Source organism: Gouania willdenowi, chromosome 17 (assembly GCF_900634775.1).
Source record: "Gouania willdenowi chromosome 17, fGouWil2.1, whole genome shotgun sequence".
NCBI classification, from domain to species: domain Eukaryota; kingdom Metazoa; phylum Chordata; class Actinopteri; order Blenniiformes; family Gobiesocidae; genus Gouania; species Gouania willdenowi.
The window spans coordinates 18,341,492-18,367,624 of NC_041060.1; the positions used below are offsets into that span (position 1 = coordinate 18,341,492).

The following is a 26,133-nucleotide window of genomic DNA, read 5'->3' on the forward strand; positions in this document are numbered from 1 at the left end:
AAATAGATGACATTTAGAGCTGCAACAAACAATTGTTTTTGTAGTCGACTAATCACGATTATTTTTCTGTTTTGAAACACATTTTCTTACTGCTTTTTTAGCGCACCTGCTTAAATAGGCCCCTATAAAACGTGTTATATTTTTTCCAAATTCCATTTTATTTTCCCAAATTCAGTTTCATTTTCCCAAATTCCATTTTTTATCAATCAATTTTTTCAGAAATATTAGTTTTCAACTCCTGTGAGGAAGCAAAATACTAATAAATGAAAAATCCACAATTAAAAATTGTGTCAAAAATAAAGTAAGATACAATTAAAAGGTACAAGTTGTACTGACATGGATTATTCTGACTGCTCCTTTTTAATTTACAGTATGTCTTATAAAGATGTACGGGAGCAGCATTTATGTCACCCAATTTCCCGTCAGGGATCAATAGTTTACTGAATCTTAGCAGTCATTTGTATGAAGAAAACTGTTTTAATTGACGGTTTCAGGTCATGCACGGATATAGATCTCCTTAAATTGCAGAATGTTTGAAAAAGTAGACAATGTTGTGCATTTCAAACGTGTGTTAATATCAAACAAATTAGCTTGAGAGAGGAGTTCTATGGTGAGCACTAGAGTTTAAAGAAGCTTTCTCACCCATTAAAAAAATACTATCCTGGGGAATAATCAATAGTTTTACAGATCAACATTCTGATGTGATCGACTATAAACAATGGACAAATCTACAATAATTGTTTATTCAAATAATAAAATGCATACAATTGATGGAATTATGCCAACAGGAGCACATAACGCAGCATGGTTACACAGGAGTCTTAATGAGCTACATTTGGATTTTAAGGATCACGGATGGAACATTCTTTGGTTTCTATAATGTTGACAGTGAAAGTGAACTGGAATAGCCATGCTGCGTGTGTGCTCTGTATTCATCGGTGTATGTTATAGCAAAAATCTCAAAACAATGTTCATGGGGCACAGAGAAAATGGACTTTACACCGGATCAAAAAAATATCAATGTCCAAGCAATCTTTGTTTTCTTTGGTTTATTTCTTTTACAAATTGCCGATTACTTGGTGTTTCATCATTGATATTTGAGTTTCCAGGTATAAAAACATAAAAATAAAATATTAAATAATTTAAACCTAGGAAATAGCTCCAACATTCCGGTCCCTAATTGTGAAAGTTTAAAACACACAATTACTAAATAAAGAATAAGGAGCTATGCTATTTTAACTCTATGTTTCCCGATCTGATATCGCAATCGAATTTCCGTTTTTTTTTTTTTTTTCTTTTTAAAATTTAAACCATAGATACAGTATATTAAGAGATGAACACGGCGCTGATAGTATTTGATACTTTTGCAGGTGAGTATCGTATCCGATACTCACTTTTTGGTATTAATACTTTGTGCGGTATCAAGTTTTGACAACACTACTTCCTTCTCACAGTGACGCATTTCATGCCGATTCAGTCCATTTGATTTTGTTTGTAATTCCATTAACATCAATTTCATAGTGCCCTATACTTAATTTGTGTAATAGGAATAATAAAACATATATATAACAATAAATAAATAGTAATGTTTGGCGCCAGTGAATCGATAATGTATTGCTAGACGAAACATCACGATATATCATCTTATCGAGATATTGTCTCACACCTATGGCTGAGTGCATCCACTCTTTCCCAAGGTTGTTTTTGAATGTTAGGTTCACAGAAGTCAAGAGGCTGTATGAGTTCCATCATCCTGCCAGGGACGAAATTCGGTACACAGTTCAGACGATCCCAAATATACAATCTTATTTTGTAATGAAAAAGTTTGACTGTAAACAATTACTTGTCATTGTTTTTGGCAAGGTGAGCAGTTGTTTTTCAAAATTGTCCAATAGTCCTGAAGGTGTAACATCAATACTTAACCACACAGGTTTCATTTATGATATTTGAGCCTTGTATGAACATACTGTGGGAGCTATACATGAGGCTAGCAAACCGCTCTATACCTATGCTGAAAAAAAAAAAATCCATAGTGAAGCCAGGATGGAGCAAGGATGTGGCTCATTATCATGCTGAAGCTAAGAATGCCTTTAGGGCCTGGGTCCATGCAGGAAGGCCCAGAGAGGGGCCTGCCCTTGATCTGAAAAGGTTCACAAATTCTAACTATAAATATGCAGTTTGTTATGTTGATAAACATCCACAACAAATCAGAGTGGATTCTATGGCAGAGAATGATGTTACTGGTTTCTGGAAGGAGGTGAGAGCTTTGAACACAAACACCACATAATTGCTAGCACCTTAGAGGGGGTCTCTGGTTGTGATAACATAGCTGAACTATGGAGGAAATATTACTCTGCTCTATTTAATTGTGTTAAGAGTGACCTCTACAAAGTAGGTGAGATTGTCAATTCGGACACTATGCAAATCACAGATAAAGAAGTTTTTCAAGTCATCTCGGAGTTAGCTGAAAATAAGGCATGTGGTCCAGATGAAATGTCTGCAGAGCACTTTAAATTAGCAAGCCTGAAGGTAGCGGTTCTCCTTGCTATTTGTTTTAGAGATTTTATGTGTCATGGTGTATTATGAGATTCCATGTTGTCCGTCACTTCAGTGCCTATCAAGGACAAAGTGGGCAAGGTGGGTAGTATGGATAATTGTCAGCCAATTGCTCTAGCCAGTGTGCTGTCGAAGGTCTTAGAGAGAATATTACTTGACTGGTTTTCATAGGTGCATAGATATACAGATAATCTATTTGGGTTTAAGGCTAAACATAGTACAGACTTATGTATTTATGTGCTGAAGGAGATGGTGGAAAACTATAGAAGACACAACGCTGATGCATCAATGAAACCAATAAATACAGTAAAGGCATTCGACCGTATAAATCACTTTTTTATTCTTTTACCTGTCAGGACAAGTGTTTCCTGCTTGCTCTATAACAAATATCTGGGACACATCACTGATTATATGATGGATGATGAAGATATTAATAGACAGCGTCGTATTTTATATATCCAGGCAAATTTGTTGACCAGAAGATTTTCCTGGTGTTCTGAGAGGGTGAAAGTGGGTCTCTTCAGGACTTACTGTATCCCTTTTCATACTGCACCCTCATGGTTAAAATTTAAGAAGGGCAGCGTCTGCAAACCTCAGGTTGTGTATGATTGTCTGCGTATCTTGCATGGTAAACCAAGATGGAATAGTGCAAGTGAACTCTTTTGTAAAGTACAAGTCATCACTTTTCATGCTCTTTTGAGACGATTGATTTTCAAGTTTATATGTTGAGTTGTTGACTTAACAGTTCTTGTAATGCCATTATAATAATGTTGATTAACCAGTCTGCTATGTGGAAACACTGGTATGACTGTCTTTTTTAAAATATCGTTGTATGTTCGTTATTTAATGGACCTGAGTCTAAATAAAAAGATTGATTGAATTCAGTCTTTTGTTCATTGATTCTAGTGTTTGTGCTTATTTTCTTTTTGCCCTTTGTGTAATTCCGATAGCCGCAGGGAAAACGATTCACACAGTTTCCCGAGAGAGAGAGAGAGAGCTGTTTTACGAGGCTGGCACTGGCAGCATGCTGCCTTGTTGACAAGACCGCTTGTCGATGGCTTTGTGCCTAGCTCTGGACCAAAGGCTTCACTTACTGTCATTGACTGGGACTGTTCACTGAGAACAGTCTGCCAGCAAACCAGTTAAATACTCTTTCTGCAGGCACATTCTTGCCCTAAACTATTGGCTGTGGCAGGCTTTAAATTCATGGGACATGTGTGGATTTCATGGGTTTATTTAAATAAAAACACTTTCAAGAAATATTTGGAAGTGAACACTTTCTGCCTGCCAGGTGGAGTTACGTCAGGGTTGGCTTTGATACTTGGGCCACCTGAGAGCTTTTTCTAAAAAGGAAGACATACTCTAGAATTCTATTCTAAAAGGAACTCGTCCAAATGGCATTTCCCTTCATCACTGTACTGCCATCAAACGACAGCAATTTACCCTGTAGTTTAAAATGGCATTCCTTTTTCTGAATTCAAACCAGAAAAAGTTGGTGGCTCTGTTATCTTTTTAACACCTACTTATAGAGGGAGGCAATATTCAAATAAAATACAATTTCATATCACAATATTTGTATTTGTACATTTTTTGCTAGATCAGGATCAAGAAAGATTTTATCACAATTTTTTCATTTAGATTTGTAATTCCATGCTTTCATAGTGTCATCTGAAGCATATAAATGAATAAAAATAATAGTAGTTGATTGAAATGACCCTGTTTAGCATGATTTCAGTGTTTAGTTTTCAGTGAAGTTATAAAAGTAAGGAAACACCAAGAAAAACAAAATTTGGGTAAACTGACAGAAATAAGTATACAATGGAGTGGAGAAAATTTTGAAACAGAATCTGAGGCCCTTTTAACGGTTATTGATTGGTTATTTATCGGCCATAAACATTTTTTTTTAAAATGTGCATCTCCAGTTTTGACCAATCTACACGTTAAAGTAAAACACATGGCTAGTTAAAGCTGCAATACGTAATTTTTTGGGGTTTTTATTTAGTCAAAAATATATATTATACTGTATTGCATATTGTAATTCAAAGTGTTCTGAGTGGACATTGAATCTTTTCTCCTTCTCTTGGTCCTGTAAATGAGCTTTAGAAATAATAATGTTTTACCTGTTATAATGTTAAAAAAAAAAAAAAAAACTTGGACATTTTGTTTAACAAAACGGGGCACGTATAATAAGATTTGGTCTTCAACATGCTCCTATTCTGACAAGTAAAATGGACTGACGTCAATTATAATGCTGATATTGTGACCAGGATTACATGGAAGAATACATTTGATTTGAAATACAGGAGCGTGACGCTAGACTTCAGGCAATCACAGATCTTTTTATCAAAAGGGCAAGCCCATGAGCTGTTTTAAGCATTACTATTGGCTGCTCAAGCTGCTTGTCAAAAGTCATTGCCTGCTACGGATCTGAGAGTAGGGACAGTCCCTTGGCATTATATTCAAGTTGAAGTCTCTAACGTGGCTTTTGACACAGCGGTTACACTGCAAATCAAGAGGAAAAAGGAAGACCAATGTGTAGAAGCAACAAAAAGCATCTATTCTGATTGAGACTGAAGAACGCTGCTTCAGGAGTTTATTGCAGTAGCAGAGTAAATTGTAAACAGCCATTTAAAACACTCGTTCGTTGCAGATACTTATCGCTTCCATCTCCTCGCTTCTTTGACAAGAGAAATAATGCATTTAAGATGGTATTTCATTGTTGTTGTTTTTTATGGCTGCATTGCACCAAACACGTGGAGAACACGTCCGCTCATCGGATGAAGGCAATACAAGAAATGCATGAAAATGTTTCTGACAGCTTGCTATGTGCTTCAATTCACCTATATGCTGAATAGGGGTGGAAACCTCTGGGTACCTCATGATACAATACGCGATACAACGCTCACAGTAACTATTATCTCACGATATGACGATACTGCGATTATCGATATATTGGTCAGAAATTAATGTACGATAATCTATGACATACAAGAAAAAAAAGATTGAGTGAAAAAATACAATTTTTTGTTTTATATCTCTGAAAGACAAAGTGTTCGATGATCAGTGACACTATTTTAGTGCAACGTTTCTGTAAATAAGTGTCAACATACCAATGTAAATGAATAAGTATTTCCAATAGTGCTTTCTGTAAACCAAAAATAGGGTCTTTTTTACCAGTGACACCATTATAGTGGAATTTTCCAGTAAACAGTATATTGGTTCCTTCAACAATGACAAAATTTCTGTGAAGACATGCTTGCACATTTTAGTGAAAAAGCAGAAAAGGTTAAAAAAAAAAAAACAATCGATACTTAGCGGGAGCAAATCAATAATCAGTCGTGTGGAAATATATCGTGATATATCGCCGTATCGAGATATTGTCACACTCCTAATGCTGAATGGAAAGAAAACTGGTGTTTTAACTGTTTAATGCGTTTTATCCACAAATCACCATTGCTGGGGGGTTGTGTTAATGCAAAGTAATAAACAGGCACAGCTTTTGTCTTGTTTCTTTACAGGAGTTAAAAACTAATATTTTCTCAGTGATGGTGGTTTTCAATGTAGGGAGTCCCCGGGACCCACAGGTGGTGATTTGAGTGGGTTCTGGGAAATTCAATGGGTCCCCAATAAAAAAAAATTCTTTCTTTCTATTTCTTATATTCTTCAATTTCTTAAATTGTAGTGTTAAACTCTCTTAATGGTGGTATAATATGGCTATAATAATATGGCAGATATATTCATGTATGTTCAAAATGTATCTGAAATTAAACAAATACAATTCAAATGAGAACAAATTAGTGTCTGTTGTACAAAAATACATTATCAATAAAAGGGCTGATCACAAACAAAACATTCTCATCACCATGAAGTCAAAAAATAAATTGTCACCAAAATCATCTTGTCTGAAGATCAACTAAATCAAATGAGTCAATCACTTTGAAACTTATAGCACAAAAATTTAATTTAACTAACACAGTGCAAAGTCTGTTGGGAAAAATAAAATGATGCAGATATGTTTGTGGTGTATTGTAAGCAGCTAGTTAAATGGCTGATTGATGTTGTAGCGGCTAAACTAGCATGTACTCAATGGGATCATGTCTGCGCTGAGTTAATGCGTAAAGGGGTCCGCTGACGGCTAGGTTTCTTTTGCTAGTTACTGTGGTTTTAAACATAATTTGTTGTTCACAATGTGTCGTTTTTCATGGGAAAAATTAGGTGCGTCCCTGGGACGCATGGATAGTGGATTTACTGCGTCATTTAAGATTTTTATGCTTCAGGGACGCAGGATGCGTACCTAGCAACATCACTGTTTTCTGAAAAAATTGTAAAAAATTAATGCGGAAAACACTGAATTTAAAAAAAATAAAACTGAACTTTATTTATTTATTTTATTTTTTCAGTTTATTTCCGACATGGTTGCATTCACAGAAGTTTTGTTATTCTTTTTTTTTTTTTTTTTTTTTTTTTTTTTTGTACATGCCGAAAAAGAGAGAAGCAGTTTGCTTATCCAAGTCCCGTCCCCTGTTTTGTACACAGAAAATTTACATCAAAGCTTGTCTCTCTGGTCAAACACAATTGTACACAATTTCATTTTTTTTTTTTTGTCCTTTTTTATGTAGGATTTATTCTCATCTGTAGTCAGTGTTGTCTTTTTTCATTCCTCCTCTCCATCGTTGTTCGTGCTGTCCTTGTTCCCTGCAGATTTCATTCCCTGACTTTGGTTACGTTCCTCCAGTTCAAAAGAAAACTTCATCGTCTTTCGAAGTTCCTTGTTTTGTCTCTGCATCAAGGTTATTCTAGCTGTTAATAGCTATTGACAGTGCTGTGTTTTCCAATGTTAGATTTAACCCTTTCTCATATAAACACATTACTATGTCTTAGTTTATAAGCAGTAATTTAAATGTGACCCATTTAGGAAAGAATAGATTATCTTCAGTGTTTTGGTATGTAGTATTTGTTGTAATTTCCATAGGATGTAGTTCTGTTTTCAATGTTTTGTCTTTAAGATGTTTTTTATATAATGTATTTTTTTTTTTTTTTGCATGTGTTTGCATATGTTTCTGGGTGGATGTTGTCGTTAGTCTTAAATATTGTAAGTATTGGTAAATGGTCGGAGATGTCATTTATTATTATTCCATCTATCATTTTGGTTAGGTTCTCATTAAATGTCTATTTTGCAATCAGGATACAAACAGATTAATATGTTCTCTACCTTTGGTCTCGTTATTTTTACTGTTACACATTCTCCATTTCATTGTTATCTTTTATGTATAATGCCTTTTATCGTAAAGTTCATACCTTTTTGTTCATTTAGCCAAGTTTCTGACAGTGCCACATAGAATTCAGTCTCCGAAAAGTAAGCACAGTCTGAGTCTTGTTTCCAGTGTTTATATTAGTGATCTAACGATTCACTCAACTTCCGATACGATTCGAATCACGATACTGGGTTCACGATACGATTCTCTCACGATTTATTTTACAAAATGGGACTGTAGACAAAAAAAAATTTCCGGAAAAATACGGTACTATTTTCCTTTTATTTTTCATTGTCAAAAGAATTCCTTGATAAACAATTCAGAACAATGCAATTTAACTAAAAATAAATCTTGAATGAAATAAAGGAATTATAGAAATGAAAATGAAGCCTATTAACTTAAATTCTGGTTCTATAATAAACAATGCAAAACTGCATAATAGTTCTTTTTTTTTTTTTTTAAAGTGCAACTGAAAATGTATTTTGTGCCTTAACAATTGGACTTTAAAAAAAAACCGTGATTACACTTATTTACGCCATATTTGTTTGGACCAGAGAGGGCGCTGGTAACACAGTGGTCGGTTGGCATGCAGATATCTTGCAGTGAAGAAGAGAAGCTATGCTAGCAGACAGAGTCTTTTCCAACGACTTTATCTCGGCTGTGACCCGTGCAGATAGATCGTCTTTGGTAGACGATAGATCGTCTTTGAGGTTTCGTATCATCTCCTTGACCTCTTCCAAACCCCGATCAGGTTCTGCATGGCCTGCAGGCGGTTTTTTAACCATTTTTGGGCCCAAGTTTTATTTTTCAGGCTGTCCAGCTGCAGCTGTAAGCTGTTAATCTCCTAAGGTTGTGTTATCGGAGCGAGTGAACACACGTCCTTTCTCTCCGAAGACCAGAGATGACTTTGGGGCCCATTGAAAAGCCTAGAATCCACACTTTCAGAATCTGTATATAACTCAAAATTCCCCCTGGCTGACTTGTTCCCGTTTTCTCATCACGTGTCACATTGTGCATGTTAGATTCCACACATTGTGAGATAATGATTATTTCATCAGTCAGTGCTGGTTAGCTTGCGTCATTTGGTGTGATGCAAGTTGTTGCATTCTATTGTGGAATTCTTGCTACAAATGCTGAATGATTTGGCTGTTAAACTTCTGAAGGACACATTTCAGGATTATGCACTTTCATTAGTTAGCTTTTGTTGTGTGTGTTTGGTGTTATCTGAATAAATTAGGAATAGAAACCTGCCTTATAGACCAAAATAGTTGTGTTAAATGTAAGGATGTAACGATTCACGATACTGGGTTCACGATACGATTTTCTCACGATTTATTTTACAAAATGGGAATGTTGACAAATGACTGAAAAATATTCCTTTATTTTTTGGGGGAAAATACTATACTATTTTCCTTTTATTTTTCTTTGTCAAAAGAATCTCTTGATAAACTATTCAAAATGATGTAATTTGACTAAAAGTAAATCTTGAATGAAATAAATAAAGGAATAATACAAATGAAGAAGAAACCTATTAATTTAAATTCTGGTTCTATAGTAAACAATTCAAAACTGCATAATAGTTCTTTTTCTTTTTAAAAGTGCAACTGAAAATGTATTTTGTGCCTAAACAATTGGACTTTTAAAAAAAAAAAAAAAAAAAAAAAAGTCATTTTACGTCAGATATTTGTTTAGACCAGCAGACGGCGCTGGTAACCCAGTGGTCGGTTAGCATGCAGTTATTCCACCAGTGAAGAAGAGAAGCTATGCTAGCAGACAGCGCTAATAGAAAAACGTGACTTTTACAGATATTCACGTAATATTACAGATATTCTTTCGGTGCTAAAGGAGTAAAGAATCATTTATGAGCATGTTTACCAGTAAATGGCGGTCAGAGATTCCGCCCGCTTCTGGAAGGATTAATATATAGCGCCCTCTGCTGTTTAAAAAAAGTACTGCGATTCAATTTTCAGAGCATCGATGTGAACCGTGGTACCTATGAATCGATTTTTAACTGCCTTACGATTAATCGTTACATCCCTAGTTAAATGTCTTAAGTCCCATGTCCATATGAGGCTTCTTTTCACCTATACTTTCATGACTGAAACATTACATCAACATTTTGCTCGTGTTTTTTTAAATTGAAATTTAGTTAATCTTTTTGCAATGGAATGACATAGTTGCCACAGTTTCCCCTGGGTTTGCAGCCTTGAACTGCCATAGTTTTTTTGTTGACAGAAAGGTCCCCAGTGAATTACATATAATATCTAGGGATGTCCTGATACAACTTTTTAATTTCCGATATGATACCGATATTGATCCGATATCGGCATGAATTCAGAAAAAAGAAGAAATCGGAAAATCTGGAAATTTGTATCCGATATTCCTTTTCACGCTAATATCGGATTGGGACACCCCTAATAATATCAAAGAATAGAATTATCTATTTGCGACTTGTCACTATTGTTATTTTACTTCTGTAGTTTGATGTATGTGAATAAGGTTATATAAATTCCAATATTTTTTGCCTGTGTGAATTTATGGGGGGAAAAAATTTTTTTTTAAAACAAAGTTTGGTTTTCTTTTGTGATTCATAACTGGAAGACTTGAGAACATGTCACTTTGCCCAATGAAATTTTTAACTTAAGCACGTCTTCAATAAGTGGGTAATCAAGAATTACGATTTTCTAATGCGGTTTGTTTTCTTACAGACTTGGTCTGTGAAATTTACCAAAAGTGGAATGTTTTCTGTACAGCTAAAAAAGGAATTTTTTAAATACTACATTGGATCACCTTTTCAGGGCTTGACATTAATGCTTGCCATTTGCAAGTAAAAACTGTGTTCGGGCAAGTTGTCATTACACCGTATATACCTGACATGGTAAGTGAAGCGAGCAGCGCTCGAGAGTTCCTTTGTTCATACGGAGTAACTGTTTGAACTGCTTTTGATTTTTAACTCCAGGTTTTTATTGCTCATTATTGTCAGTTCTGACGTCCTATACACCAAGCTGTTTTTTACAAACAGAAGTGAAATGTTTAGATGGACGACACATTCATTACAGATTTACTGCTAAACCTACTTCTAGTTAAACTGAATACAAGTAGAGCTGCAACTAATGATTATTTTTGTAGTCGACTAATCTATCAATTATTTTTTTCGATTAGTCAACTAATCACGATTATTTTTTAGTTTTGAAGCACATATTTTTGAAACGCTATTTTAACCCACCTGCATAAAACCTCACACTTGTGAAAGTGACCCTGTTCTACTCTGACGGCAAGTTTTACACAGAGGAAATAAAATGACAACAGGACAAATTAATGCATTTATAATAGTTGTATTTTTAACATGAAAAATTGTGATCACAAGCCATAAAAAATAAAAACATTAAATATTACAAACTGCGTGTGGTCTTGAATAACTACTATAATGGAAACTCTTTGTAACAAGATGTTACTAACCTGCCTTACAGGTTCTGTTCAATGTTCATGGTAAGAACTTTAAACCAACTAAAGAGTAGCTTTCACTTAAAGCATTAAAAACAACCATCTTATTCAAAGGTTGGTATTATTTAAGTGCAAACAGTAAAACTAAGATTAACACACCAACTTGGCTAAAGGAAACATTAAAAAGAAAATTAAAGTGCAGAAACGTAAGCATGTCAACATGCTTGGTGGTGAGGCTGGCTCTGTTCTTTGAAGTGATGTTTCCAGCAGCAGAGAAAAGATGCTCAGATGGTGTTGGGGTAGCTGGAATGCATAGGTATGACTTGGCCAATGATGCAAAGGGTTGGATATTTAGCCTCACCGAGCAAGGGAACTCTCAGCCTTTGAAAGACATCAGGACCTGCCACATGAAACAGATAAGAATAAGAAGTCTGTAATGTTACCATAATTATGTGTTAAATAACAAGAAATATTAATATATATATTACTTCTCTGGAGTCAAAAATTTCAGTTTCCTGAAGCGAGGGTCTAATGCAGTGCTGGTTTGTTTGCATGGGCTATCACAAGTGACTGTGACATTGTCAGACCAGCGTGTATTGATCTCTTTCAAAGTAACTTCCTGAAAAGTTTGCACAGGAGCTGCGTCACATGTTGTCTGAGTGCATTTCAAAAGCCCTCTGACCAGAGGAGGCAGAGCAGACACTGTCACATAGCTTTCACTGTCACATAGCTTTTACCACTCAAGTTGACTTTAGCTAGTTCCTCTAGCAGGGCCCACTGATCTGCTTTCAGGTTAAGGTAACGTTTCCCACTCTGTGTTATTGTTGGGTCTGACAGTGTTGCAGTCAGTGGCCATCGTCGTTCGAGCAGACGAGTCACCATATAAAAGGTGCTGTTCCACCTCGTTGAGACATCCTGGATTAGTTTATGTTCTGGGGTTCCCTGTTTCTGTTTGACCTTAAGTTTACTTAAAGCCAGTTCATTTTTTTAAAGTGCTCTACAAGACATCTTTCTGCACCCAGTGTTTTGGTGATCAGGGGGTGTTTTAGAGCCCGATTGATAACCAATTGCAAAATGTGGCCTGCACAGCGAATTGACATCCACCCATGCTTTTCTTGTAAAATGTTTGCAGCCAAGACAATAATAGTGCCATTATGATGTACAACTGCCACAATTTTGTTTGTACTGATCTCAAACCTTCCCAAGGCTTCTTCAATTCATCCAGCAATGTTAGATCCAGTGTCTCGTTCTTCAAGTGGCAGAAGCTAGTGAGCTCCCAGTCATCACTTATAAAGTGACAAGTGATGCCAAGATATGCTTCTGTGACTGTTTGTCTATGCATCAGGTGTCAGGGCGATTTTATTGCTATTTAATTTGAGAGCATCTTTTTACATTGTGTGGTTTCATACTTTTCTTCCATTAGTTTTGTGAAATGAGTTCTGCATGATCTCACATTTCCGCTGGACATGAAGTAGAACAACGTGAAACACCAGCTGTGGGGTGCTTGCACTTAAGGTGCTCATGCATCACTGTAGTGCTCCCATGAAAAGCCAGTTGTACCTCACATAGTTTACATCTCACTTGTTTCGCTGCTATATCTTTGGAAACTTTAGGTCGAAGCTTTCTGGCTTCTTCCACAGTTTGGTCCACCATTCTTGCTCTTGTACTTCTTCTTCTTGAGGGTTTATAGCAGTTGGCATTCTTCCTCGCTTGTATTTTCTCACTTCCAGCATTTAAAAGTTCAGATGGGAGTGGTACTGCCTCCCGCAGTTCATGTAAGGACCTGCACCATTAAGTGGCGGTTTTGATTCTTTATTGTTTACAAGATTGTACGACGCGTTGACGCTACAAAAATCTGCGTCAACAAATTTTTGTAGTCCACGTTATCAATTATGTCGGATAATCGTTGCAGCCTTAAATACAAGAAAAACAAAAAACAAGGGAAGAGTCAAATAAGAACCATGAAGCAAAGAGAGCAACTTTAACAATGAATGGATGACAATGAAGATGAACTATTCAAATATTTACTCAGTGTAACACAAAAACAAAGTTATTACCATGTAAATCCATCTTCACATTTGTAAATACTTGCCTTTATCATTTTAAACATGATTGTTGTTGCATTATCTGGTTATTGTTTTTGCGTTATTTCAAGAGATTTGTGATTGTTGCAGTACTTGTTGAGAACTGACCTTGGTGTTCTGATTGACTCAGACCTGACATTCAGTAGTCAGGTCAAAATCTATCACAAAAACCACCTCCTACCACCTAAAGAACATCTCCAGAGTGAAAGGTTTAATGACTCAGAAAGATGAAGAGAAACTGGTTCATGCGTTTATCTCCAGCATACTGGACTATTGTAGGGCCCTATAAAATCTGTTTTGTTTTTTTCCACACAAATGTTTTTAAATTCATTTTTTTTCAGAAATATTTGTTTTCAACTTCTGTGAGGAAACAAAATAAATACTAATAAAAACTAAATAATTAAATAAAAATAAAGAGTAAGATGTAATTAAAAGTAGGAGTGCACCGATTGCCGATCACCGAATTTTTGTAAAAGCCTAACCTGCCAATTCCGATTTTGACCAGTCCGGTTTTTTTTTGTTTTTTTTTTAAAAGAATAGACACTTGAATATTCAAATCTTATTTTATTGTAAAACATTGAACAATATCCACGAAACAATACAAACTTGTTGTTTTAATTTTCTCAAATATAAATTAAAAGATTAGAATATTGCTGTCCAAAATACTAAATTATATCACTTCCTTTAGTCTTTTATTTTTCACAATTTTAAAACAAATTAAACGTGTCCAACAGGTTACACTGCAGACCTGTTTTCAGCTCTTTGCCAAAAATAAAGTGCACAGCAGTATTTTGGTTTAACAAATAAAGAAAATCACAGGGTTTGGGGTAGGTGATAAAATAATAATCTGCAGGACAAACTAAAAAAAACATCTTAAACTACCAATAAAGTGTCCGGAGTTTTAGGTTTCCCTGTTGTGCAAAAATTAAAAGAAATGGCCAAATGCAGCAGCTTTGTGGATATTTAAATGTCAAAATATCAATCTAAAAATAATCTGCAACAGTTTACAAGATAAAAGCTCCTAAAAGTAAAATGTTCTACAGAAATGATAAAGTGTAACATTTTCTAAAGTTAACAGATAATGATGGAATGAACATGGCACAGGTTAGTTGTTCTCACACTTCACAAATCAATTCAACTTTATTGATATAGCACAAATTACAACAAAGTCATCTCAATGTGCTTAACAAAATATAAAGTTTATAGTAAGAAAGAACCAATTACAGTCACTTGTTCATTTGTGCAAGCTTTTTATTCATTTTCAAAGCCATGAACTCCATTGTTTGTTTTTTACAGCACCCCACTGGCTCTTTGCTTCTCTAGCTTTAGCATTAGCTTGATTTCGAGCTTCAAGTGCTGCATACTTGGTGGTGTGGTGGTGTTTTATAGTGAATGAGGTAGCATTTTGTTTACAGCTCCACCAGGACATATTTCCGCATTACAGTAATTATAAATTGCGATCCATTGCTCTTTTTTTTGCGTACTACTGCGGTCATGCTAAATTACCCTTGACTGGTGGGCGGGCCTGTCAGTCATCTCACAGCAGAAGGAGGCAGTGGCTGACTTTATGACCGACTGTTCGACGATTGCGGTGGTAGAAAAGATCGGTTTCATATTCAAGGATCGGCCAATCGCTGATCCCCCAAAATAGGGGAAATTGGCACCAATCGATCGGTGCATCCTTAATTTAAAGGCAGATATAAGGTGTACTGACATGGATTATTTTGAGTGATCCTTTTTGATTATTTGTGTCCTATAAAGATGTACGAGTGCAACATTAATGTCACCCATTTTCCCCTCAGGGATCAATGGTTTCCTGAATCTGAGCAGGTTTATTGATTAAGTTTTGATCAACTTAATTTAAATTTTCTGATGACACCATTCCAGACCGTAATGATTAAACAAAAACAAATGGATGCAAGGATGCATCAGTTATTTCACCACAAGGGGCCAGTATCAGAAGCAATTAATAGCCGACTATGTTTAAGACCCTACACACCCTGGCATCTCTGGTCTCGTCCACAACACAGATCTTCTGTAGTACTGATTAAGATGTGTTTTTCAAACACTTTGAGCAGGTGAAGCTAATCATGTTTTCACGGAGCGCCGCTCAGTGCTTCACGAGAAATGGATGAAGTTAAACAGACACATTAAAGTTAAGCGGCACTCCGTATTTTAGAGCGAGGGGTGATTTGCATAGGTTTTTGGCAGTTTAAACAGTGTTTAGTGCGGTTAAGACGATGCTTGAAGCAGCCAGGACGGGTGGGCGGTGCACCTAATCAGTAGTCCCCGGAATTATTTCCCCTTAAAAAAAGTTCCTTATTTATATTTACAGCTAAGACAATATTTATCGACAGTTATCAAAATTAGAACTGGGTTCTAATGAATTAAGTAAACTGATGTTACAAACATATACTAAGGGAAGCACATCTATTATTTCCAAACTTTACCAAAGCCTCACAATAAGTAGGGGAAATTCAACAAATTATATAAGAAAAAGATGGGAGAAAGAAATCTCAAGTGAGCAGTAGTTTGATGGTTGTATGGCTTATGTTTACGCTGATATTTTTGATCCCAGCTCTTTTTACATCTATATGTAAAAATATCTTCATAATGTACATTGAAACTTCATGCTGACTGTTTTGGATGGTTGTATGTTTATAAATCTTAAATCTAATAATTTAAGTCAATTCCCTCCACAATTCCGTTAACATGGATTTTATAAGGCCCTACATGTTGACCAGCTCACTTGAGAGTTTAAAATTCTAAGCATGATGGCAGCAGTTGTGATGAGTAGCTGCACGTTTGCCTCTACACTTAGAGTCCCTGGCATGATTTAATAATTCATTGTGTTCTTTTATCGATCCACCTTTTTTTTTTTTTTTAAAAAAAAAAAAAACCCAAATTCCACAAGTGTTATGAGAGCTGATGTTTTGTTTTTAAAGCAACTTTGATTGTGGGTAGCAAAATGTTTGTTTACTTGTGGGATTCATGCTGCTCATTTAGGATTTTGTTTGAAAGTCTTTATTTCTACTGAATAAGCTACCTTTTGTGTTGGATCAGATTGAATTAGCTGAATAAGCTAGTATTTTAGTTGTTCTCATACTGCTATATTTATTTCTTTTGTAATATGTGATTACTGTTGGATTTGGTGATTTGACATAAACACAATGGTGACACATCTGTTTGGTTACTTCAGTTGATAAATACCGACACATAAACCTTGTTTAAAAGTATGAAATATACACAAAGTGAGGAAAAAAGAAACCCTGAATGGGAACAACTGAGCTAGCGTTTGCTATGCAAACTTCTTCCATGATTTTCTGATAAACATACACCAACATAATAATTTGATTAAAAATAACAAGAATCGGGAGATATCAACGGTACAGTGATCTCACATCTGTGTTACGTGAAGAAACGGCGGCTCTGCTGGGTTTCGGATTTTCTTCTCCGTAGTGCTTCCATGGACCTATATCCGATATCAATATTGGATCGGGACTAGTTTCGCTGGTTTGTATCAGTGAAATGTTCCCAAACTTTGGAGGCTATAGATCGGAGTAGAGCTGCGTCTTCTGTTTGTTGCGCCATTCTTCTTCATGTAAATGGTGGGAGTTCATGTAATGTACGGTAGCAACAATAAAACAGGTAGTAGTAGGTTTTTATCATTAATTTACAACATTGAACGACTTGTCAATGCTTTAAATCTGCATCCAAGAATTTTTATATATAGATTTATAGATTATGTCGATTAATCATTGCAGCCTTAGATTTTTTGTTAGCATTCAGCTCAGCTGTCAAAAATTTGGGGGTGATCTTTGTGAATTTGTCCGTGAAATTTCAAATGAGTGTCAACATGAAGATTTGTTACTGCTTTTACCAACTGCGTTTGTTGGCCAAAGCAAAAACATTTCCTGTCGTCATCGTGATGTTAAGATAGTCATTCATGCTGTGATCACTTCAAGACTTGATTACTGTAATACACTATATGTTCCTCTCTGTCATCTTCGACTTGTGCAAAATGCAGCAGTCCATCTTTTAACTAACAGCCAGACCAGAGCACATTTTGCTGAACTGTTCCTCTCTCAATTAGCTTCCACTTTCTTTTGGGATTCATTTTAAACTTTTTTTTTAAAGCCCCCAATGCTCTTGTCTCATCATATTTAGCTGATATTTTAACTTTTAGTGATCATAGCAGGGCTTCTGCTGGATGTGCCCAGGTAAAGATTTAAACAGTAGGGTGACTGAGTGTTTGCAGCTGCTACCCCTCAGCTTTGGAACGAGCTCCCCTCTGATTTGCATATTTTCTGACCTTTGACTTTTTATATCCAACACATTTATTTATGATAGCTTTTAATACCCTGTAGTGTCAACATTTTCTGATTTTCAGCAAAAAACAAATTAATTGATATTTTGTAAAGCACTTTAGTCACTATAAAAATTAAATGACATTTAGCATCACTGAGGTAATTTACATCTGCAGTCCTTTGTCATGTCATTCTTAACCTAACGTATTGTGGTAAATGAAAACATCTAATCCTGCAGTTATTGAAGGCTTTTCATAGCACATTTTTATAAATTACATTGTAGTTTTTAGTTGGTATTTTGGTTAATGTATTCATTACTGTGTTCATTTCTCATAGGAACACCATCTCCAGCGGGCAATCTCGGCACAGCAGGTCTATGGCGAGAAGCGGGACAACATGGTCATCCCAGTCCCTGAGGCAGAGAGCAACATCACCTACTACGAGTCTCTCTACCCCGGGGACTACAAGATGCCAAAGCAGCTAAATCACATACAGCGTGAGTAGGCTTCACACTGCTGACATGTGTGGCGAGGCACACTTGAGTGTCCTACGGTGTTGAAGGTGTAGCTTTTTCGTTTCACTTCATTTCAGTGTCTGGAAACCCCTGGAGTTTGGCACTTTCACACTAAAAGCACATCAAAGTATTTTAGTATTTTTTTCTCTCCACCAGATGTGAAATAGTTAACTTTCCTAACTTTACAGCTTTAGAAGTGAAAAATGGTTTCTCTCAGACTTTGCCTTAAATCTGAATACATTAATAGTCTTTCTGCAAACAAGCAGCGAAGGAGCTATAAAACAATTCTGCTCAATGACTCACTAGCCCACAGGTGGTGGAAGTCTGATGTCATTAATCCAACTGAGTCTAAAACAGACTATTAGTTCTTTCTTTTTTATTGTTTTATTTCATATGTTTTTAATAGCAACAAACATTTTGTCATCACTGCCTGGTATGATAGGAGTTATTAAAGATTATTTGTTTTGGCAACAACCTGATCTCAGTGTTCACCTACTCCCCTGGTTTTAGTGGGCAGCTTTTTCTGCTTTTGGTTCCTTGTAGTACCAGATAATTTGTATACTATTATTCCCAGAAAGCTGCTGCGGTTATGACTAAACCAAGTGCTAACATCCTTGTTTTCTGCTGCTTGTAAATAACCACAGATGGTGGTGACCCTTTAGAATGAGTTGGAGTTGGTGCAAATTTCTCTCCTTCCTGGATCTAAACTACACCACAAAGATTACCTCATTTTGTTACAAGTGGTCTATGGCATATGTTTTGGATCTGGTCTCTGTATTTTTTTTTTTCTACCCCCTTTTTGAGGAGTGTAGAGAAATCCTTTTCTCTCAAGCTGTAACATTAGATACTCTCCTCTTAAACTCAAGGCCCTCAGGAGAAAGTAAAAAAAAAACATGAATCAATGTGTAAATTACCAACTAGTTTGATTGTAGTTATTGCAGTCCCTCAAAATACAAAATTCGATGAAACTTGATTGATTCCTCGAGTTTTGCTAGCGCTCAGTTTTCCGATGTTTATATCATATGATGGCAATCATTTTTAAACACTAAATTGCTCAAATAATTCTAAATTTTTCCAAAATCCTTAAATTTTGCTCATTATTCCGCAATTCCCCAAATTAATCACAAAATCAAGTAAATTTAGGTGCAAAGTAGGGCATATTATTGATGAAATTGCTTGTTTTCCTGACTAAAATTTGTTGGCCACTTGAGATCAAACTTGTCCGTATTTGGTCCAGGAACTAAAATGAGTTTGACACTCCTGCTCTAAGATGTCTTAGAAGAGACTTGAGTTATATAAAAATGTTTAAGGTTGTTTGGGGGATTTTTGTTCCTGGTAAATATGAAAATGCTTTGTTCTTAGTCATTTTCCTTTGGTCCATTCCAGACTAAATGTTAGGCCTCAAAGGTCAGACCGGAGAGTTATCATGTTACTGTTAAATGAAGTTGAATGGAAATTAAGAGTTGTTGAATTATGTGCTTTGCATTAAGAACAATAAATCTGAATTAGGTAATTTGGCCCTCAGCTTTCAGCTTGGACACAGAGCAGCCGGACTATGACCTCGACACGGACGATGAGGCCTTTGTGAACAAGCTGAAAAAAAGGTTGGAAATCAGCTTCCTGCAGTTTGAGGAGATGATTGACCGGCTAGAGAAAGGCAGCGGACAGCAGGTCAGGCACCTGATGTGCTCGCAGTCAACAAGTCAAAACATGAAGTTACATTTCTTTAAGTTTAACTCTTGTTTGTACATCCTAGCTTGTGAGTCTTCCTGAGGCAAAGCTACTCCTGAAGGAGGATGACGATCTAATAAAGGAAGTCTTTGACTACTGGAGCCGCAAGAGAAAAAACAGCATAGCCAACTGTTTGATCCCCATCGTCAAGCAGGAGAGGCGAGATGGCTCCAGCACCAGTGACCCGTACGTGGCTTTCAGAAGGCGAACAGAGAAGATGCAAACGAGAAAGGTTGGTAAACATTTCTTATTTTGTGTGGTGTATAGTGGTAGTCTGACATTTAACACATTGGTGAACAAAATCTCAGTCATTTAATCAATTCAACAAAAACCAAAGTGAAATAAGGGATACAATAAAGATGTACACATTCTTGCAACATTTCATTAAAGATATTCATTCTATTACTTTAAATGCATATTGTTGGGTTCACAGTTAGTTTAAAGTAACACACGTGATGTACAGATCGAAGGATGGCAGCACGCTCACAATCTTTCAACCATATGTTAGAATTCATTGGCCCAATCGTGTACTGCTTATACTGGAGATGGTGTCAGAGCTTAGTAAGCCCAGCCAGTCTAAATGAGAAGATATTTTATTCAGAAGTTCTTTAAAACCCTCCAAAACACTTTTTCTAAATTGCATTTCAACAATGACATTCTGTTTTTATCTTCCTCACCTAGAATCGCAAGAATGACGAGGCATCCTATGAAAAGATGCTGAAGCTTCGCAGGGATCTCAGTCGAGCCGTCACCATCCTGGAAATGGTCAAGAGGCGAGAAAAAAGCAAAAGAGAGCTGCTACACCTCACACTGGAGATTTTTGAGAAGAGGTAGGTCTTTCTGCACGTTAGTCAAAAGCTAATTAACAAAAAAAGCTGGCTCTGTGAGATTTTTAGAACATTATGACCAACTTTTTTTTCATTAAAATGTCACAGATGGAAACATTTGTTGTGGTAATTTGCTCATACTGATCCTTCTTTATAGAAATGTAATGTCGGACTATAGTGGTGAGGTTATAGCTGAAGTTTTGGCTGAACGGGCGCTGGTGAGGTCACAGATCATTCCTTTGGTCCCGCTCACAAATCAGTACCGGCACCAGGACCACATGGACCTCAAAGACTACAAGTCCAAGGTATGTTACCCAAACCCCACTCTTATGTGTGCGACTGATTACACATTTCCCTTTCTTTCTTTTTGTTTTTTAAAGGATTGTATAACACTAGAAATTACCATACAGTTTTCAGATTATCAATCATTCAGGCTTCTTTAACCTCACCCCAGTTTGTTACACTTAACTGGCTTCTCCTTTTACCACATTAGTGCTAGACAAATTCCTTGTATCGTGAAAACTCTACTTTGTAATGAAACTTATTCTGACTCGAGTTTCAAAGGTTAGCATTTTTACAAGTTAGTCATGAACTACAAAAAGACCCCCTAAAAATGGTCATAATTAAAACATTATTATATTCTTATAAGTACTGTATAGGTTTGTACATTCATGCACATTTAATATTGAGTATCTGCCCTTTTTTATCTCAAATTTTATGTAGTTTTAGATATCTTTTTTTTTTTCTTTACATCTTTGCCAAGTGGTTGAGCATTGTAGAAATGTAAATGCAGAAAAGAGAGATGTCCCTGACAAATATTTTTACATAAATATTTATAGCACCAGAAATCTCACTCAACAGAGAGGATGGTGATGTAGTAAAAAGGCCGTTGCAGAGTTGTGAATGTGCCATTTGTCCCCCTAGCCGGATAAGGCAGATGTTCCCAGGCAAAAGAGGAAATATGAGAAAAAACCGAAAGCGCTGCCTCTGTCATCGGGATCCTCCCACCATCCTGGTCCTGTCTTTAATGCTAAGGACCTCAATCAGTATGACTTCCCCAGCTCAGATGATGAGCCTTATTCTCAGGTATGAGCTTTCCTTCATACAACAAACACACTTTGTTCCAACTAAATAAAAAGCACAATCTGATTTTAACAATAACCCATCATTATTCTTTGTACAGCTGCACTCAGGCTCTTCAGAAGCAGAGGAGGAGAACGACCCAGACGGTGCCTACGCCTTTCGCAGGATGGCAGGCTGCCAATACTATGCTGTAAGGAGGAATACCTCAATCAGAGTTCACATCAATGGATAAAAGATTTGTTTAAACAATGGGGGTAATGACAATTGTAAAGGATGATCAATCTTTTATCTCCAGCTTACCAAGCAGATCTATAGTCGGACACTTGATAACTGCTGAAATATCATGGTATTCTGCAGTTTTTAGTACAATGAGCATCTTACCCATTTGTAGGCTCGTCAGGATCGCGTGGGCAGCTGGCCGTGGTGCGCTCCATCAGAGGGTGGGCTTGCCGAAGCTTGCTTCAGATACAGCCTCACCACACTAACTGTGCCACGGCGATGCCTAGGCATGGCTCGACGACGGGTTGGCCGAGGGGGCAGGTATGAAAATTCATTTTTATTTTCTTCCTTCCTATGTAAACACTGGTCTAAACACCACTACAGTTCCTGGGCATGTAAAGTATCCCTTTACATGTTGCTCTTTATTTCTAAGGCCTTAATTATTTTTTTCCGTTCCTAAATGCTCGCACTAGATTGTTTCCACAGTTTGTATTACTCCGCCCGGCTTGCTCCGTTTGTTTACGCAGGGTTTGTAGAAAGGTGCGTTCACACCTAACGCTTCAATCACCCATGATGAGTTGCTTGAACATAGTGGTGCTTTTTGGTCACTTCATCGCTCCAGAGGGCTGCGTGTGCACGCGACGGGGGGAGAGAGGCTTGATCACTTCTTCTCCGGCCGTATCATAGATGGCTCTGCTTCTTACGGAGTTACTAAAGGATGAGTTCACCCAGGTTGGAAGGCTTATTCAAGAATTTAACCGCTTTATTTTTGACCTGGTAAATTCAAGAGGTCCTGGCTGCAGACCTCTGCTGCAGCTGTCTCACTGTAGCGGGAGGGAGGGGCTGCTGCCTTGGCTCTACAGACGGTGACTACCGGGGGAGTTGTCGCTTGAAGTCGCTTAAAAATCAAATTTTTCAACTTTGAGCAACTAGGTTGCGCAGGACTTAGTTGCCAGAATAATAATAAGCTTCCTCAACAAAAACTGTTGATTGATTTTGTCACATGACTGCTCCAGGTTTTGAGTTTGTTTTATTTTGTTTCATATACATCTACCTGGGCTGCAGCCCTTTATTTTTTAGACTGCTGCCAACTTGTAGTGTTACTTTTGCAAGTTTCAGTTTTACAGTTACAGTTGTAAACCTTTGTAATTGAATACCATAGTTACAGTACAGCAACCAAATTAAACTGTATGAACTAAGTGAATTAAAAAAGGGCCTGTGTAAAGGCTTTTTCAAATGAAAAAATTCTCCTGTGAAATCTGTGACCTGTTTACATGCACAAATAATTTTGAACAGGAATCGAAATTTAGAATCGGAATCGTTAAAATCCAAACGAGTCGTGGTGCGGGCGCTGGTTTCTCTTCTGTGTGGTCGCTCCCTGTTGCGGCAGGGTGGGCCGCTCGGGGCCGGCATGCGGCAGGGGCCGCCCCCTGGACCGCTGGGGGTTTGTGGCTGGTACCCCGCGGTGCCTGGGGAGTGGGGGGTGCCATCGTGCTCCGTGGGGCCGGTGTGGTTCGGGGGTGCTACAGGGTGGGTATCCAGCCGTGCTTCTCGACGCAGATATTTATATATTTTTTTTAAACGTATTTTTTTTTTTTAAATAGAGGGGAGTGGATATAGTTTATAAAAATACCCAGCTACATGTGGACAAGTCCTAAGAATTGGCTAAAGGTTGTCTGTCTTTCTCACTCTAGTTTTTGGCTTCATTTGACAGACAACATTTTGTTAGAAAAGCCAAGACATTTACCTTCAAACGGAAATAATCTTTTTTTTTTATTATTATTATTCAATGCTTGAATTGAGTTTCCCCTGCCTAAAGTAGAAATCAACGCTTCCTTTTTTCACAGAGTGCTGCTGGATAGGGCGTGCACGGACTATGACAACGTTTTTCATGAACTGGATTCAGAAATGGTCGACGTGCCCCTGAACGCCACAGCTCTCTCTCCTCCTGCTGCTGCTTCTTCAACTACTTTACGATCACAGACCACCGATAAGTTTGCCAGTACCTCAGACACAAATACCTCGGACAGGAGTTCCTTATCCTTCCTCTCCTCACTTCCCCCTTCTTCTTCGCCCCCTTCCACGGACCTCAGTCAAATACTATTGAACATAAAGTCGTGCCGATGGAGGCACTTCAGACCGCGGACACTACCACTAAACGAGCTAGACAACGCTCATCCTTTGTTCAGGAGGCTGAGCCGAAGTCTCAAGCGTCCAGCCTTCATCTCCACGGCAAGAAGTCGGCTCTTTGGCTCTCAGCGACAGGCCAGAGTTGGCCCCACAGCCCCTCCCCCTCCCAGTAAGTGACTGAGCTATCTCCAGACATACCATTTACCTACATTTAAAACACACACGTCCATACACTGTATGTTTGATTGCTGTTGGTCTGGGATTTGGCCCTCCCACTTATTCTATCACAGTCCTCATGATATTTTCTAACTGGAAATAGTACAAAACATTAACAGAATATTAGGATTCTTAGACTGACACACCTGATGGCGCTGCTGATCCCTCTCCTTCCTCCTTGCTTTTCTTCTGAGACTCTTTCATGCAGGATGGATATCACACCTGACCCGAACATGTTGCATTTGTCGACACGCCCCATGAGTTGATTATCATAAGTACCATATATTAAAAAAAGTAATCATTGGTATTAATCAGTTAAGTTTTTTTTCAATTAAAGTTCACATCATGATCACAACACCTTCTTTCCCTGTTTAGATAACTGCACTGCTATGTGAAACCATACCAAACATGTATATAAGGTTAATTGTGTTAAGTACTTTTCTAAATTTACCATTTGATATACTTGAATGTTTTTCGCTGAAATCACACGATTACGTCCCTAAAGCAACTTTAGCCACAGGGCATGTGTGACATAGTCCTAAAACATTATTTGTGAAATGTTAAATTCCTGCCAACTAGTAAATCACTCTCCCGCTTTGCACAAAATCCCACGCCGCTGTGATTTAATGCTTCTGCCGTGACATGTCACCATGTAAAATGAACACCAGTTTTACCTTATACACCAATCAGCTAAACTTGTCTTTGTACAAGTGCTTTTTCAGATTATGAACGCAGTCATAGTAATTGCTTGTTCATCACAACACATTCAAAACATACTTCAGTTCAAGCTCTGCATTCATTTTTAATCACAGGATAACATGATCACTAGACAAACCATAACATGTAACACCAGATTGTGAACAAGATTATTAGTGGAATTAGACATATTTGTCCAAGACAAACTTTGCTTTAGCTAACACATAAAAACGTAAACCTGTATGTCGAGCTCATACATGCAGATGGAACATGATTTAGTGTGATTAATGAGAAGATGGTGCATCAGCACGTTGGAAAATATTAAGTTTGCATTTGCTCTTAATTGCCATTTTAATGGACTGTTTTAGTCTTGTGTCGTAACAAAGCTGCTGTCCCTCTCTTAGCTTTCACGGCCGAGCAGTACCAGCAGCATCAAGAACAGCTGGCCCTGATGCAGAAACACCAGCTGGAGCAAATCCGGCTGCAACAGCAAGCCAACAGCAGCACCACTGCCAACAGCACAAAGGTCAGAACACACACACCAGTCACAGATGTTGCCTGCTTCATTTTTCTGCTCTTTATTAAACGTAATCTTCTTGTCTTTTAAAAAAAACAGAGCCCGACCAATACGTTGGACCAGGCCAGCGCCCAGCTTGCCGCCTCAGCCCTTTTCACTACAGACCAACTGCTGGCTCTGAAATCCAAGGATGACCTAGCCCTGGGAGGAGGAGTCAACGGTGTCCTCTCCCCCTCAGGTATCCTGGCCTCACACCTGCTACTGTAATATTTGATTAGCAGTTGGTTTTAACACACCACATTGTCATTGCCAAAACTATTTATGGCTCTGAACTTCTACCTGTTGGTGTCACCAAATTAAAACAAAATTGACACTTTGAGATTATTTGGCTTTTGAATGAAATCATTTTATATAAGTGTAAAGGGAAGCAGTTCCAGCCGCAGAAAGCAGCACAGTTAGCAGAATCTATAACAACCAATAGCAAGCTTCAAGAATTACATGATTTATTTATATCCCGCTTCCCAATGCGACGACAAAAGAATATTAATATAATT

The 26,133-nt window shown here is 37.3% G+C and overlaps 1 protein-coding gene across 4 annotated transcripts in view; it reads left to right on the plus strand.

The window, feature by feature from the left end:
- LOC114479244 (enhancer of polycomb homolog 1-like) overlaps nucleotides 1-26,133 on the plus strand; it is a 41,633-nt gene that overhangs the window by 12,735 nt on the left and 2,765 nt on the right. For all 4 annotated transcript variants that reach the window (XR_003675968.1, XR_003675969.1, XM_028472816.1 and 1 more), the window contains 11 exons: nucleotides 17,983-18,142; nucleotides 19,686-19,831; nucleotides 19,917-20,123; nucleotides 20,573-20,721; nucleotides 20,876-21,023; nucleotides 21,643-21,804; nucleotides 21,902-21,991; nucleotides 22,193-22,341; nucleotides 23,868-24,319; nucleotides 25,467-25,588; nucleotides 25,679-25,817. Coding sequence is in view for 2 of the 4 variants with exons in the window: in XM_028472815.1 (XP_028328616.1) it covers nucleotides 17,983-18,142; nucleotides 19,686-19,831; nucleotides 19,917-20,123; nucleotides 20,573-20,721; nucleotides 20,876-21,023; nucleotides 21,643-21,804; nucleotides 21,902-21,991; nucleotides 22,193-22,341; nucleotides 23,868-24,319; nucleotides 25,467-25,588; nucleotides 25,679-25,817 (1,924 nt within the window). In the remaining 2 variants the exon portion in view is untranslated. The remainder of the gene's footprint in view (nucleotides 1-17,982; nucleotides 18,143-19,685; nucleotides 19,832-19,916; nucleotides 20,124-20,572; nucleotides 20,722-20,875; nucleotides 21,024-21,642; nucleotides 21,805-21,901; nucleotides 21,992-22,192; nucleotides 22,342-23,867; nucleotides 24,320-25,466; nucleotides 25,589-25,678; nucleotides 25,818-26,133) is intronic.